General features: G+C 40.0%; 1 protein-coding gene across 1 annotated transcript in view; it reads left to right on the forward strand.

Moving 5' to 3' along the window:
* Positions 1-293: 293 nt before the first annotated feature.
* Positions 294-16,410, forward strand: part of PRKCI (protein kinase C iota) — an 87,500-nt gene continuing 71,383 nt past the window's right edge. The window contains exons 1-2 of the mRNA XM_081234549.1: positions 294-648; positions 15,234-15,355. Of these exons, the coding sequence (XP_081090675.1) occupies positions 545-648; positions 15,234-15,355 (226 nt within the window). The 5' untranslated portion in view covers positions 294-544. The remainder of the gene's footprint in view (positions 649-15,233; positions 15,356-16,410) is intronic.

Here is a 16,410-nt window from a genome sequence, read left to right on the forward strand (position 1 = left end):
GACGCGACCAAGACAGGAAACTGGGGTGAGATGCCGCAGAATTTGTCCCCCACCATTTTCCTTGTAGGGAGGGGCTTTTTACAGAACTACAGTTACCTCAGTCTTCACATTCTCTCAGTTACAGCCCACAAAAGGCCCCTGCCGGCAAGTTTTTTGTGATGTTCAGCATCCCCCCTCCTCTCTCCCTTTTTCCTTGCCCCCGTAAGAATGGTTCAGCCGGGCATCTTGAGTTGGATCGATGGTTGCACCCGCCCTCCCTCGGAATGTGGGCCTTTGGAGCGAGTGAGGTGGGAGGGGCGGAGGTGGGAGGCGTGCTGGGCCCCGGCGGCAGCAGAGGCAGTGTCGGCCGCTGGCGGTGGGGGGAGCCGTGCAGTTCCGGCTGCCCCGGCGAGGCGACCTCTGGGCCCGCGCCGCGGGCGTGGAGGACAGGTAGGCGAGCGGGCAGCCGCGGCTCCGGGAGAAACTCGGGCCTCGGAGTCCCCTACGGCGCCCGGTGCGCCCCTCGCACCCTCGGCCTCCAGCGTTGAGGCGGGGGAGGAAGGAGATGCCGACCCAGAGAGACAGCAGTACCATGTCTCACCCGATCGCAGGCGGCGGCGGCAGCGGGGACCATTCTCACCAGGTCCGGGTGAAAGCCTACTACCGCGGGTGAGTGTGTGGGGTGGGGGGTGGGGGTGAGAGGGAAGGGGAGAGGCCAGCTGGACTTGGCCTGGAGGGGGGGCGGGTGTGGGGCTGGAGATGTGGAAGGGATGGGCTGGGCGGGCAAGTCGGGGGACTCGGGATGGGTGACCGAGTGGTAGGGGGAGGAGCACGGGGCACTGGATTGCGGCACCCCCAAGGTGTGGCGCAGGGCGCCCTGGAATCGCGCGGCCGAGGGTCCTGAGCAGGGTCCGAGGGAGGACCCTTGGAGTAAGTAGGTCCACCTGGTGGGTCCGAGAGACTCGCCTACCAAGAGATTTACAAGAGCTTTACGTCTTTAAGTCTGGATGTATTGGGGGTTGAGAGTTGATTCTGAGTGATGCCTTAGTTAGCTAAGTTTACCATGGGTAAAAGACAGGATTGCTTGTTTGTTGACCCTTTTGATTACCAGCAGGCCTAAAGCCTCTGGTTCTCTAAGTCAGGTTTGTCTTTAGCACATATAAGAGTTCGTGACGTGTATCTGGACTGTGATCAGGCTGCCAGTATATTAGACATAGGAGTTATTATTTGAGTAAAGTTGATACGTTTTCAGGGATATGCGTTAGGTACTTATGTCTCGCCAAGATTAGGTTGTATATGTGTAAATTAAAATTTGTGAACGCTTCTTTGTCAGTGTTGCTTCAAGGACTGTCCGATAGGGTGAGATATTGCAAGAAGAGAAGAGGATGAGCACAGGCACAGTTTTAAAATCTGTGATCTTTACTCATATTATTACCTAAGTTATAATTATTGTGGTTACCAGAAATAATCCAGTCCTAAAATCAGTGTATTAAATCATATTCCGTAGTATGACTGTGGTTTGAAGTTTCTTTGAGATAAGTATATTTGGGAGCATTAGAAAGTTGAACTGTTAGTGTGAGCATAAAGGTTTGAAACTAAGGGTTAACAGAACACCCAACCCCGTGGCCTGTCTTACTGCTTGTTCAAGCAGAAGTAAATTGCTTTAAAAAACTCAAGCACTAGGAGGTTTGAAAGTGCAGTACATACTTTTACATTCCTTAGAGGATCAGTGAAGATAGTGAACTTTCAAAATGCCTCTCTTGTTTTCATTTCAAAGAAGATATAAGCCCCTAAATGTCTTACTGATTTGATGTAAGGACTTCCTAGTTTGTTTGCTGCAATGAAGCCTCTGACCTCTCTCTGTTCATTAGCTTGACTGTATTCAGGAGTAGTTTAGAGGAGTTATTTTGGACAGTAACAGTGTTTTTGCTTAAATTGATCAGGGAAGTCTTGGTTTTCAAACAATAGCTATGCACTTTGCACTGTGGAGAAAAAAAGCTTTGCTTCCTTTACCTTACCTTTGATTTGACAGATGAGATATTTCACTTTAGAATATGTTCCACTTTATAGTTGACGGTCTGTGAGTTGTTAGGTGCAGAGAATGAAATATAGTACAGTTTCTTTTTTTTAAATAGTGTCTGATTATTGACAGTTTAAAAAACTAGATTAAAAATAAATATACGCACATGGTAGGAAAGTGCAAATTGTTCAGAAGTATAAAATAAAAAGTGTTCCCCATTCAATCCTCCCAACCTTCAGAGGTAATTACTATTGATAGTTTATTTCTTGTTCTTCTGGAGGTTGCCTTTATTACTTTAAAACTTATACTTCCGTTTGGTGATTTATCAACTTTACATGGTATCTATTGATTCCTTCCTCTGAAAGATGCGGAATTGGATGCACACTACATTTTGCTTCCTCACTCCCTGATGCCTCTCAAGTTTTGATTGTTACAGTATAATTTTTAGTTCTCCGGTTTACCTTTCTGACTTTAAATAATATAAATTTTTGACTTATTAAATTTAGGTAGTTTCCAATGATTCCAACTATGAAACACGAAGAAACTAGTGCTTCTTCCTTTTTTCCTATTTTTATTGGTTTGACAACTGTAAATAGGCCTAGTTAGTAAATTAAAATCATTGTAAGCTTCTCCTTTGGAAAGAAATCAAAGTCTTTAGAATGTAGGTATCATATAATATTTTCTTGGTTTATTGCTCCAATTATTTTTTTTTTTTAAAGAGGATAAGGACGGCTTCCCTGGTGGCGCAGTGGTTAAGAATCCGCCTGCCAATGCAGGGGACACGGGTTCCAGCCCTGGTCCGGGAAGATCCCACATGCCGCGGAGCAACTAAGCCCGTGCACCACAACTACTGACTCTGCGCTCTAGAGCCTGCGAGCCACAACTGCTGAGCCTGTGTGCCACAACTACTGAGCCTGCATGCCACAACTACTGAAGCCCGCACGCCTAGAGCCTGTGCTCCACAGCAAGAGAAGCCACTACAATGAGAAGCCCACGCACCACAACGAAGAGTAGCCCCTGCTCGTGGCAACTAGAGAAAGCCCGTGCGCAGCAACGAAGACCCAATGCAGCCAAACATAAATAAATTAAATAAATTAAAAGTTCCCTTTAGGGCTTCCCTGGTGGCGCAGTGGTTGAGAGTCCGCCTGCCGATGCAGGGGACATGGGTTCGTGCCCCGGTCCGGGAAGATCCCACATGCCGCGGAGCGGCTGGGCCCGTGAGCCATGGCCGCTGGGCCTGCGTGTTCGGAGCCTGTGCTCCGCAGTGGGAGAGGCCACAGCAGTGAGAGGCCCGCGTACCGCAAAAAAAAAAAAAAAAGTTCCCTTTAAAAAATAAATAAATTAAAAATAAATAAATAAAAGAGCATAAGGACTTATAACCCTTTTACTGCTTGACTAAAACGTCTCCAAGACATTCAAGTTAACATTTTCTTTGCTTGTTTTTAAAAACCTATGAATTTTGCTAAGTAATGAATCAACCCCTTGCCCTTTAGTGCTTCTATTCAACGAAAACTTTCTAATAGTGCCTTCATTCCAAGCCTCATTTAAAGACAACATCAGCACTCTAAATTGTACCAATTTCTGTCCTCTGAAATTACATCTGTTAAGATTATATGTTTATTAACAATAGTCTAAACTGATGGTTATATTACATAGTCAGCTGCCCATTACTACAAATGAAACTAAAATGAGTCACCAGTGAGGATAGTTAATAAACAGATTGGCTAAGTAGAACACCTGCCTGATTTTAAAGTAGAAAATTCTTCCCTTACCATCAAGAAATGTAAGGACAATCTGCATTTGAAAAAGTTTCTTTTCCTTCAGATCATCTGACAGCCATTATCAATTTTCCCCCATCTCCTGCTAACAATATTTCTTTCCAGTGAATATTGAAATCCCAGAATAGCCAGAATATTTTAGTGAAGGAATTGCCGTCTCCTTTCAATGATGTGTTTAGTGTTCTCATGCTGTTTAATTTGTTCTTAGTGCAACTGGGATGTCTCCCTAGATATAGCAGATATTTAATTAGCCTTTTTCTAATTTTTATTCAGGAGATTATTAGCACTGAGAATCTGATTTTACTGGAGGCCACCTAAGAGTGCCAGTCTCTTGGCCTGTACTCCTCTTTCCTCACCACAGGAGCTTGTCAACGAGTGGCCTGCCTTCCTTCAATCATTACCTTGTGGTGTTAGTTTGGAGGAGGAGAAACAGGTTTTGTGGGTTAGTGGTAGATTGCCATTGTGTGTGCTATCCTTCTATAAAGTTACTTGATATTACAGGGTAAAATTTAACAAGGAAATGTCTGGATTACTCATTTCTTTACGTTATAAATGTAAGAGAAATTTTGTAAAAAGCTTGTAAAAAAGCTTTTTAAACCAGTGCTGTTGAGCAGTTATGAATCCAGAGGATTCTTTCTGTGAACATCTACAAATAAAAACGATGAACTCCTTGCATATTTGGAAAGTATAGCTGGTTCAGTGAAGTATGCAGGATTTTTCTCACTGTGAACAAGTCTTGGCAAGACTTGTTTTTAAAAGTATTGCAAAATAATTTTAGTGATATACTTTAGCAATGGTTCTAAGGAAATAAAAATGATATATTAAGTTGAAAGTTGGGGGAATGTGAGTCATTGGTCATGGAGCTTCTGACATGTCACCTAACCATAAGGCAGCAGATCCGTAGCTTCACCAGAGAGAAAGAAGGGACATGGTGGCCTGGTGCCAAAACCAAAACAACCCTCTCAGAAATTTGGATTAGATAATGTGGAGATAAATTGCTTGTTAGCAGTGAGGACTGTAGCTGAAGAGCTTTGGGAGAGGCTGGTGAGGCCAGGATCACCCATATGCAAACTGAAGGGCTGAGGAAACAGAGGAGAAAAAAGCAGCTCTCTACAGAAAAAAATTTCCTGGGTAGCTTTCTAATACAGCTCCCAAACCTCTTATTAAAGTAACTTGAGTGTTTGTTTCTTTTATGGTTGAAATGAGCCTTATTAAAACACGATTTTAAACATTCCAGTCTTGTTTAGGATTTCACATTTTACCAAAATGTGTTTAAACTCAGTTTAATAAATATTGTTGAACAACTACTATAAGCCAGGCACATGGTACTGGGGTGGGCACAGAGGATGTAGAGTCGATAATACAAGGCTCTGTCCTTGAGGAACCAAGAGACTTGTGGGAGGAAAGACTTTAAAAAGTTAATAAAGGGATGTGTGTGTGCGTGTCTGTGTGTGTGTGTGTGTGTAAAGTACGTGCTAGGATGGCTATTGGGGAGAAGTTTGGGGTGAGGGAAGCCCTCCAAGAGGATGAAATGTTGTTTGATGCTTTTAAAGGATAAGTAGGTTTGCCTGGTGGATTATGATGTTGGGTGGGAGGTCATTCCAGGCATTGCACAGCTGCATGATACGTTTGGAGAATTAAGATCAGTTTAGTCGTTAAGTCCCATAGTCATTCCTCATTAGGACATAAAGTGTGAAGTGGGCACCGATGAGAAGTGAGCTAATAAGAAGGTTCACAAGCACTAGGTCATGAAGACTCTCAAATATCATACTTTGGGCTTCAGACTTTTTCTCATTGGTGAAGGTTTTAAGTAAGAGGGATGCACAATTTAGATTTTTAGTTTAGAAAGGTTATTCTTGGAACCAGTATAGTAGACGAATTAGCAATGGATGAGACTAATCTGGAGGCTTTGGAAGTAGTCCAAGTGAGAGATTCTGAGGAGCTGGAAAAGAGCATATGGATTCAATGGTGATTTTAGGGGGTAGAGTCAATATGAATTAGAGAATGATTGCCTGTGGAGAAGAGAGAGGGTCTGAGTCAGGCATGGATTTCTCATTTGGAGAGACTAGGGAATAAAAAAGAAAGAGATTTATTAGAGAGGGTAATTAATTACCTGGAGCAAGTACTCAAATTTTGAACTCAGGGTGCTTTGGGAGCATCCAGGCGGAAATGTCTAGAATTAACTGACCAACTGTTTTTTGTGTGCCTGCTCTGTGTCCCCAGCACTCTGCATGACAGCTAACCTATGTAGGAGCATGGCTGAGAATGATGATAGGAACAAAAATGCCTCCAATGGCCAAATACAGATCACAAAGACAAGGCACTAAAGCTAAATTTTACAAATACAGAGATATATAAAGTAGCCTCTCGCCCCCTCTTCGTAGGGATAGCCATTGTTAACAGTTGGGGATATTCTACATCATATCAATGTATCTGTAAGTGTAGGTGTGTGTATACACACAGACACACCCTTTTATTGTTCCAATAAATGGGTTCATATTTCTATACATGTTTCTTTAACTTTGAGTTTTTTCATTCATGGTCGTTTTTCCATGTCATGATAGACAGATAAATAGGTAGATACATACAGATAGAGCAATCCACCTCTTTCATTATAATTGGTACATAGTGTTCCATAGTATTGTTATACCATAATTCATTTAATCTTTTTTTCTGATTGATGAACTTTCATTAAATCCCTTTGTCAAATCATGTTGAAGGAACATCCTTATAGTTAATATGTATTCTTGCAAGCATGGTCAAAGATATGCCTGCTTTAAAACTTGATATTATCTTCCAAAAACGTATCCATTGACATTCCCAGCAAGTGTATAAATGAAGCATTTTCCTTATGCTCCCATTGCATGTTATTGGTCTTTAAAATTTTTGCAAATACAATTGGCAAAAAATGCTGACTTTTTTTTAACAATATTGAGAGGCAGATATCATTATCTCCATTTTATGGATGATAACTTCGAGGCTTAGTAAAGCATAATACAAAGCTGAGTCTTACCCTTCAGAGAAATTTCCCTTTACCCTTTTACTGTATTGATGGGGCTTTTTAAGATTACTTTTTTCCTTTATTGTCAAATTCATATTTCAGTTATTCTTTTCAAGTCCGTTTTCTATCTCTTGATTTTTAAAAATGGAAGTTTCATTATGGTTTTCTTATAATTAACAATTAATTTGAGGAGGGATACTTTGAGATTGTATGAATATTTCCCTAAAGCCTTTGACCCAGTGGTTTTACCATCCATGGATAATCCTGCCTCCAAAACTTTTTTTTTTCTGATTGTACTATATTTAATTTAGGAGAGAAGCTTATGTTGAGAAAGCAGAAGAACTGAATATGGTTCTTTTTCAGGTTTATTTTTAAAAGCAATTAGTCCTAAGGAAAAACTTTAGATTCTATATTTTAGAACATAGGAACATAATGAATGCTTAAAACTGTTTGACTGCTGAAGCAAAGTTAAAAATGCTTTTTTTTTTCCTTTTTTAAAAAAAATTCAGCTAAAACTATATCTAAATTTGCCATTTTGGGCATCTTTGTGGTGAAGCAGACTGTATTCTGTTGAAGACCAGTGGTAAGCTAATTTATGCCAACACTGAAGTTAAAACCAGGAAAAAAAAGAATCTTCCATGCATGATTTGTTTTGTACCTTTAGAAGTAATATCTTTATTTTGCAGCTTATTTTTAGCTTTGGTACTATAATAAGGATTTGGTGATTGTGGGGGGTATATGAACATGGTGCTTTCCAATTACTTGGAGAGTTATTTATAAGAAACTCCCTTAAATGTTTTAGTTCCTGGAACTTAAGGAGTGGCAGTTGATAAATCATGACTCCATCATTGAGTCCCTTTAGGATGTATGTACTTATGATATTTAAAGGATTACACAGATGTTTTAAAAATATTTTTATTTTCTGATAAATATTTTACAGCTCTTGAAAAATAAGGTTTCTGAAAATTCCCTATTGTTTGCAGATGTGCTTACGTATGTGTTAATTTTAACTACGTGTGGACCGTAATAAGGAAGTCTTATTTTGATGACATCTGATCATACTAATTTTTTCTCCTTGCATTCAGAAAAGATAATGTCACGCTTGTTCTTTGCCAGGGAAATTCAGTGGGAGCCTTTTCTTCTCTTCTGATTTAATTCTAAAATATACTCTCTCAATCCTTACCCCCTCATACTAGTAACCTTGAGGATATTTTGAAAGAAAAATTGCTTTAAGGTAAGCAGGTTCCCTTTTTTAAAAAAATTATTTATTTATTTAGTTATTTTTGGCTGTGCTGGGTCTTCGTTTCTGTGCGAGGGCTTTCTCTAGTTGTGGCAAGCAGGGGCCACTCTTCATCGCGGTGCGCAGGCCTCTCACTGTCGCGGCCTCTCTTGTTGCGGAGCACAGGCTCCAGACGTGCAGGCTCAGTAGTTGTGGCTCACAGGCCCAGTTGCTCTGCGGCATGTGGGATCCTCCCAGACCAGGGCTCGAACCCGTGTCCCCTGCATTGGCAGGCAGATTCTCAACCACTGCGCCACCAGGGAAGCCCCAGCAGGTTCCCTTTTAATGTCACTAGAAGAAGGAACTATTTTCTTATTATTTTAAAATATAAATTTTAAAAATAATTAAAACAGGGACTTCCCTGGTGGTCCAGTGGTTAAGACTTTGCCTTCCATTGCAGGGGGTGTGGGTTTGATCCCTGGTCAGGGAGCTAAGATCCCCCATTCCTCGCGGCCAAAAAACCAAAACATAAAACAGAAGCAAGGACTTCCCTGGTGGTGCAGTGGTTAAGAATCCGCCTGCCAATGCAGGGGACACGGGTTCGAGCTCTGGTCCAGGAAGATCCCACATGCTGCGGAGCAACTAAGCCTGTGCGCCACAACTACTGAGCCTGCGCTCTAGAGCCCATGAGCCACAACTACTGAGCCCGTGTGCCACAACTACTGAAGCCCGCATGCCTAGAGCCCGTGGTCCGCAACAAGAGAAGCCACCTCAATGAGAAGCCCACACACCACAACGAAGAGTAGCCCCCACTTGCTGCAACTAGTGATAGCCTTCCCCCAGCATCGAAGACCCAACACGGCCAAAAATAAATTTAAAAAAAAAGAAACCAGAAGCAATATTGTAACAAATTCAACAAAGACTTTAAAAATGATCCACATCAAAAAAAATCTTTAAAAAAAAATTAAAACAATTTTATTTATTTATATCAGTCATTTAAAATTTGTTTTATATCTTATTTATAATTATCATAAAATCATACCTTTACATGGTAGAAAAATTAATAATATTCCATGCCATTCAGAAAGGTCTAAGTATTGGTTTGGCCAAAAAGTTCGTTCAGGTTTTTCCCTAACATCTTTTTTTTTTTTTTTTTAATTTTATTTATTTATTTATTTTTGGCTGTGTTGGGTCTTCGTTTCTGTGCGAGGGCTTTCTCTAGTTACGGTGAGCGGGGGCCACTCTTCATTGCAGTGCGCGGGCCTCTCACTATCGCGGCCTCTCTTGTTGTGGAGCACAAGCTCCAGACACGCAGGCTCAGTAGTTGTGGCTCATGGGCCTAGTTGCTCCACGGCATGTGGGATCTTCCCAGACCAGGGCTCGAACCCGTGTCCCCTGCATTGGCAGGCAGATTCTCAACCAGTGCGCCACTAGGGAAGCCCTTTCCCTAACATCTTAAAAACTCAAACGAACTTTTTGGCCAACCCAATATAAAGTACATCTTCTTTCCATCTCTAGTCTCTCCTTAATCCCCTGTTCCACAACCTAGAGTTCACTACTATTAAAATTCTGCTTTCTTTTATTACATCTGTTAATCAGTGTGGAAGATGAGGAATTTAGCACTTCTTCATTGCCTCCTCTCCTGACTATTTTTAGTTCTTCTTGTGGTTACATTTATAACTTAAATAATATACCTCCTCCCGCTTTTCTTTTTTATTTATAATTGTGGTAAAAAAAATTTTAATTGACCATCTTAACCATTTTTTTTTTTTTTTGAGGTACGCGGGCCGCTCACTGTTGTGGCCTCTCCCATTGCAGAGCACAGGCTCTGGACGCGCAGGCTCAACAGCCATGGCTCACGGGCCCAGCCGCTCCGCGGCATGTGGGATCTTCCCGGACCGGGGCACAAACCTGTGTCCCCTGCATCGACAGGCGTACTCTCAACCACTGCGCCACCAGGGAAGCCCATAACCATTTTTAAGTGTACAGTTGAGCAGTGTTAACTATATTCACATTATTATGTGACCAATCTCCAGAACTTTTTCATTTTGCAAAACTGAAACTACATACTAACAACTCTCCCATTCTCCTCCAACCCCCAACCCCTGGCAACTACTATTCTATTTTCTGTTTCTATGAAGTTGACTACTCTAGATACTTCATATAAATGGAGTCATACAGTATTTGTCTTTTTGTGGCTGGCTTATTTCATTTAACATAACATTCTTCAAGCTTCATTCATATTGTAGCATGTGTCAGAATTTCCTTTCTTTTTAATGCTGAGTAATATTTCTTTGTATTTATATATCACATTTAGTTTATGTATTCATCTGTCAGTGGACACTTGGGTTGCCTCCACCTTTTGGCTATTGTCAATAATGCTGCTATGAATGTGGATGTACAAATATCTTTTGGATTCCCTGCTTTCAGTTCTTTTGGATATATGTACCCAGAAGTGGAATTGCTGGATCATATGGAAATACTATTTTTAATTTTTTGAGGAGCATCCATACTGTTTTCTATAGCTGCTGCACCATTTTACATTCCCACCAACAGAGCACAAGGTGCTAATTTCTCCACATCTTTGATTATACTTGTTCTGTTTTTTTCATAGTAGCCATCCTAATGGATGTAAGGTGACATTTCATTATGTTTTTTTTTTATTGGCATATAGTTCATTTACAATGTTGTGTTAACATCTTTATTGGAGTATAATTGCTTTACAGTGGTGTGTTAGTTTCTGCTTTACAACAAAGTGAATCAGTTATACATATACATATACATATATCCCCATATCTCTTCCCTCTTGCGTCTCCCTGAACATCTTTTTCCTAAGCTTGTTGGCCATTTGTATATCCTCTTTGGAGAAGTGTCTGTTCAAGTCCTTTGACTATTTTTAAGTTTCAAGTTATTTGTTTTTTTCTTGTTCCCTGCTTTTACATTTAATTATTAGTTTTAAATATATTGACTCTCCACTAAGAAAGAGACATTTTTGGATTTACACTTCCTTTTGCTTTCTCTACATCTTGATTTTTCTTGGTAATTTTTATATTGTAAAGGTTTATAACATTATTCTGTTCTTTAACTCCTATTTTTTAAAGTAATTTTAAAAAGCATTCATAATGAATTCTTATGGAAGTGTGATGCACTTGAAAAGCCAAGAAGTGTGCTTAGATGCTTAGAGAAGGAAAAGTAATCTTGTGTCAATAAAACTTCTTTTAAGGGTTCCTGTTAACTTTAGTTTTGGGGGCTGGTATATTTTTTCCATAAATTATCCCATCTGTTTTCAATCATCTAGGATTTTCTCATACTTTTTGGTCTGCTGCTGCTGCCTTTTTCGTGTTCTAAGACTTTGATAAACTTGTCATTTCAGTTTTCTGTCATTTCATTGGGCCCTTAGGATGAAAGCTTATAGATGTTTGTTCTCTCCACCATATTAAACCAGAAGCATCTGTTTTTGTTTTGTTTTGTTTTTCTGTGTAGTTTTTAGAAGGTTGGATTATTTTTATCTAATAAGGGTCTGCTTCTATTTAAAGTGTTATATGAATACATAATGTTTTAAAATTTATTGAACACATTTAGAGTATGCTATATGCTAGGTACTATTATAAGTATTTTAAACATGAATTCACGTAATCCATTAAATCCTTAAAATATCATAGGAGATAATATTATTCTCATTTTATAGATGAGGAAATTGAACCAACAGAGAAGTTAAATAACTCACCTAAGGTTATACAGCTGGTAAGTGATAGAACTGGGATTCAAACCCAAGCACACTGGCTTTAGCTCTCATGGTCTTAACCATTATACTATGGCTGCCTCGTATATGTCATTCCTCCAGACGCTGCTTCAGATATTGGTGATGCAGCAGTGAGCAAAACAAAATGCCTGCTCTCATGGATTTTATGTTTAGTTGGGGGAGACAGACTGTAAAATATGTATAATTTATATATGCTGGCAACGTATTTTCTCTGAAGAATAAAAAAAAATTAACTAGCTTCATACACTAAAGTAGACTCATTTAATCTCGGAAACAAGGGTGACAGTTTTTATTAGCCAAACTCTTTTTTTTTTTTAATTAATTAATTAATTATTATTTTTTGGCTGCATTGGGCCTTCGTTGCTGTGCACAGGCTTTCTCTAGTTGTGGCGAGCAGGGGCTACCCTTTGTTGTGGTGGCTTCTCTTGTTGCGGAGCCTGGGTTCTAGGCACGTGGGCTTCAGTAGTTGTGGCTAGCGGGCTTCAGTAGTTGTGGCTCACAGGCTCAGTAGTTGTGGCGCATGGGCTCAGTTGCTCCGTGGCACGTAGGATCTTCCCAGACCAAGGATCGAACCCGTGTCCCCTGCATTGGTAGGTGGATTCTTATCCACTGCACCACCAGGGAAGTCCCTAGCCAAACTCTTAAAAGTGAAATTGACTGACTATACATTATGCTTTTGTCACAAAATAACATCTAATGATAGCTGTGCGTTGGGTGGATGCTGCTGTGGGAGGTGGTGTTGCAGATTAGCATGCAGGTGGTTTTTCAGGAGTGCTTTTGGGGTTGACAGCTATGGAAGAGAAGGGGAGAAGCAAGCTTAGGTAGGAAAAAGTCAAGATGCCCTGAAGTCCCTACAGAAGTCTTAGTTGACCCTCCAGGGAGTTCTGAAGATGAGTTGACACTTCAGAGCTTTCCTGAGTCACGGCTGGGACCTTTATACCCCCATATTGAATTGGCTGTTGGTTGTGGGCTGACCAGGAAGGGAATTTGACTATAGGCGAGCAGTCACATCTCTGAAGGAGGCTGAAGACTGGGGATGTCTACTGGTAGCACTCCCGGTAGCTGGGATGGCAAATGCTCCATTGCTAATGGGGGATTCTGGAGGTGGGGTGGAGAGCAGGCAGGTCAGATCACAGCATCCACCACGAGCGTCATTAGGAGATGTGGATTTGAATTCGCATTCTGTTTCCTAACTGTGAGACTCTGGCAAATATTCCCCTGTGCTAAGCTTTTTAAATCTGTAAAACAGGATTAGTAGGTCTAGTTTGACAGTTATTATGAAGATCATATAAGATGTTTGTTCAAACACCTGAAACATGCTAAATATTCTGTACATGTTTATAGGCTAAGGAAACATAAACAGTGATATTTCCTTGTCAAGAGTGCACTTTTTAGAAGTTGGGTTTCTCCTGGAAAATACTACTTCTACATTCAGTTCAGAAATATCTGAGTCCCTATTATGTAAATAGTTATGTGAATATATTAAAAAGCAAGAATTTTTATCTTCCAGCTGTTTATAATCTAGCTAAGGATGTGTGTATATAATTAGTTGAATAACAAAAATTGGAACATAAGATACATGTTGGACAGGTTTAGAAGTATAGACCATCAGGCTTATGTGGTTGAAAAAGTTTTAATGGAAGTTGATATTGAAGAAAAAAGTTGATGTTGAAGAAAGAAGGTTGATGTTAAAGAAAGATCCCCACCTCCCTCCTTAAACTGAGGACAGGTCAGGATTAAAACTTGGATCATCAAGGTCTTATGTGTGGTGGTTTGAGTAAACAGGTGTCCGTAATAAAGAGTTTGTGTCGGGAATGGTGCGATCACATTGAGAATAGAAATTGGAACAAGCTTATCAAGAGTCTTAAATACCACAGAGAGAGTTGGAATTACAGATTTAGGAGACCCTTACATAGAGATAATAGTTAAAACATTGAATGTGAATTAGGTTTCAGAAAGAGAGAGACAATGAATATGAGAGCGTTTGTGAAGAATGTCTTGTGATTGGAGATAGAGGAGACTTAATAAGTGTTCAGAATAGTAGAAAGGGAGCCAGGGAAGCAGACTGTTACGAAAGCTAACGCAAGAGGGTTCCAAGAGGCAGGGGTAGAAAACCATGAGATGCTTAGAAAGAGAATGATTATCCAGAAAAGGCCATTCAGTTTCTATGTGTGGCTTTCTGCTTAAAGCCCCTAAAGACTGCAGTTTTAACTTTTTTGCACATGTCTAAAATTTTTAATACCTTATTTCTTACTCTGTTCTACGTTCCAGCTACACGTGTGCTTGCACAGTCCCTAACACAGTGTCATTTCCTTCCTTTCTTCAACAAATATTTATTGAATACCCATTCTGTGCTAGACACCGCGTTGGCCACTAGGAATATAATGAACAAAATTCCTACTTTAATCAAGTTTACATTCTAGCTGGGGTAGATGGTAGACTATAAACATTGGTTTATCTGTCCAGTGATAGAAGAGGTAGGTCAGAGGGGCAGCTAGGGCCATTCACACAGGGCCTTGTAGACCCTGCTAGAGACTTTGGATTTCCATTTACTTTGGGGAAAGCCATTTGGAGAGTTTAAAACAAAGGAAAGACATGAACTACATTAATTTTGTAAAACCCTTATGACAGAGGTCACTATATGTGTGTTAAATTAAGAGTCATTCGGTCTGTTTGACTTACCTTTGAAAGGATGACTGTGACTGGCTACGACATGGAGATTAGATCACTGGGAGCCTTCTTATGGCTCCCTGGAGGAAAACCCAGGCTTCTGTTCTAAAACATTTTGTTATGTTTTTAAGTCTCGTTGTGAATAGCTGCTAGGTGGCTTTATTTAAGTACTGTGACTTATCCAACAGTAATATAAAAATAAACACGTTTATGTCAATTTCTTCATCTTTTTTGGTGTCTACCTTAAAATATGAATCCTATTTTAAAACGAATTTTGGCAAATGAGTTGTTAATCTGGGTGATTAATCCGTGGAAGTCAGGGCTGAGGAAGAGGACATGACAGACCTTTGTCAAATTGTTGAAGGGCCATCTCTTGGATGAAGGTGGACTTTTGGGGGAGGGGAGATCTAGGACTAGAGATTGAAAGAGATTTCAGTTAAGTATAATGCAGAGTTTGTCAGTAATAGAGCTGTTTGTGGAGTGGAATGCCTCACAAAAGAGTGAGCTTCTGATAACTAACATTAAAGCAAAAGTGGAACTACTATCTGTTAGAGCAGTTAGGGTAGGCTTCCTGAATGAGGAGGGGAGATTGAATTAAGGTTTCTCACAAAATCACTATTTTTATCTTTAAGCATTATTCAATATTGGTATTTTATTTTTTACAGAGATAGTTTACTGGAAGCGACACAGGCTGGTGCACACACAAAATAACTGAAGTCCATCAAATGGTCAGGCATTCAGTAATATGTAGAGCATTATTAGTCTTAGTCATTGTCTAACTTAAAACTCCTTTTCTTTTTCAGGGATATCATGATAACACATTTTGAACCTTCAATCTCCTTTGAGGGCCTTTGTAGTGAGGTTCGAGACATGTGTTCTTTCGACACCGAACAGCTTTTCACCATGAAATGGATAGATGAAGAAGGTGAGTGAATAAAGAGACGGCTGCCTGTGTGAGCATTTGATTTAAGATACCATTTTGTAATTTTTTTTAACAATAAAACTATATTTAATTTCAATCAATCAAAATTTTGTAGCTTTTAGAATCTATTGCTCAAGACTGCACATAAGCAACTTAAATGCAAAGTATATCAGTAGCGCTTAAGGGAAGCAGACTGTGTACTTTTCTTTTTGCTCTCCTTCTATTTGATATTTTTTTATTAGTTATCTATTTTATACATGTTAGTGTTTATATGTCAATCCCAGTCCCCCATTTCATCCCCCCCCACACCCGCTTTCCCCCTTGGTGTCCATACGTTTGTTCTATACATCTGTGTCTCTATTTCTGCCCTGCAAACCAGTTCATCTGTACCATTTATCTAGATTCCACATATACGCGTTAATATACGATATTTGTTTTTCTCTTTCTGACTTACTTCACTCTGTATGACAGTCTCTAGGTCCATTCACGTCTCTACAAATGACCCAATTTCATTCCGTTTTATGGCTGAGTAATATTCCATTGTATATATGTACCACATCTTCTTTATCCATTCGTCTGTCGATGGGCATTTAGGTTGCTTCCATGTCCTGGCTATTGTAAATAGAGCTGCAGTGACCATTGTGGTACATGACTCTTTGAATTATGGTTTTCTCAGGGTATATGCCCTGTAGTGGGATTGCTGGGTCATATGGTAATTCTATTTTTAGTTTTTTAAGGACCCTCCACACTGTTCTCCATAGTGGCTGTATCAATTTACATTCCCACCAACAGGGCAAGAGGATTTCCTTTTCTCCACATCCTCTCCAGCATTTGTTGTTTGTAGATTTTCTGATGATGCCCATTCTAACTGGTGTGAGGTGATACCTCATTGTAGCTTTGATTTGCATTTCTCTAATAATTAGTGATGTTGAGCAGCTTTTCATGGGCCTCTTGGCCACCTGTATGTCTTATTTGGAGAAATGTCTATTTAGGTCTTCTGCCCATTTTTGGATTGGGTTGCTTGTTTTTTTTCATATTGAGCTGCATGAGCTGTATAT

The sequence above is a fragment of the Mesoplodon bidens genome, assembly GCF_964165515.1.
Source record: "Mesoplodon bidens genome assembly, chromosome: 5".
Classification (NCBI taxonomy): Eukaryota; Metazoa; Chordata; class Mammalia; order Artiodactyla; family Ziphiidae; genus Mesoplodon; species Mesoplodon bidens.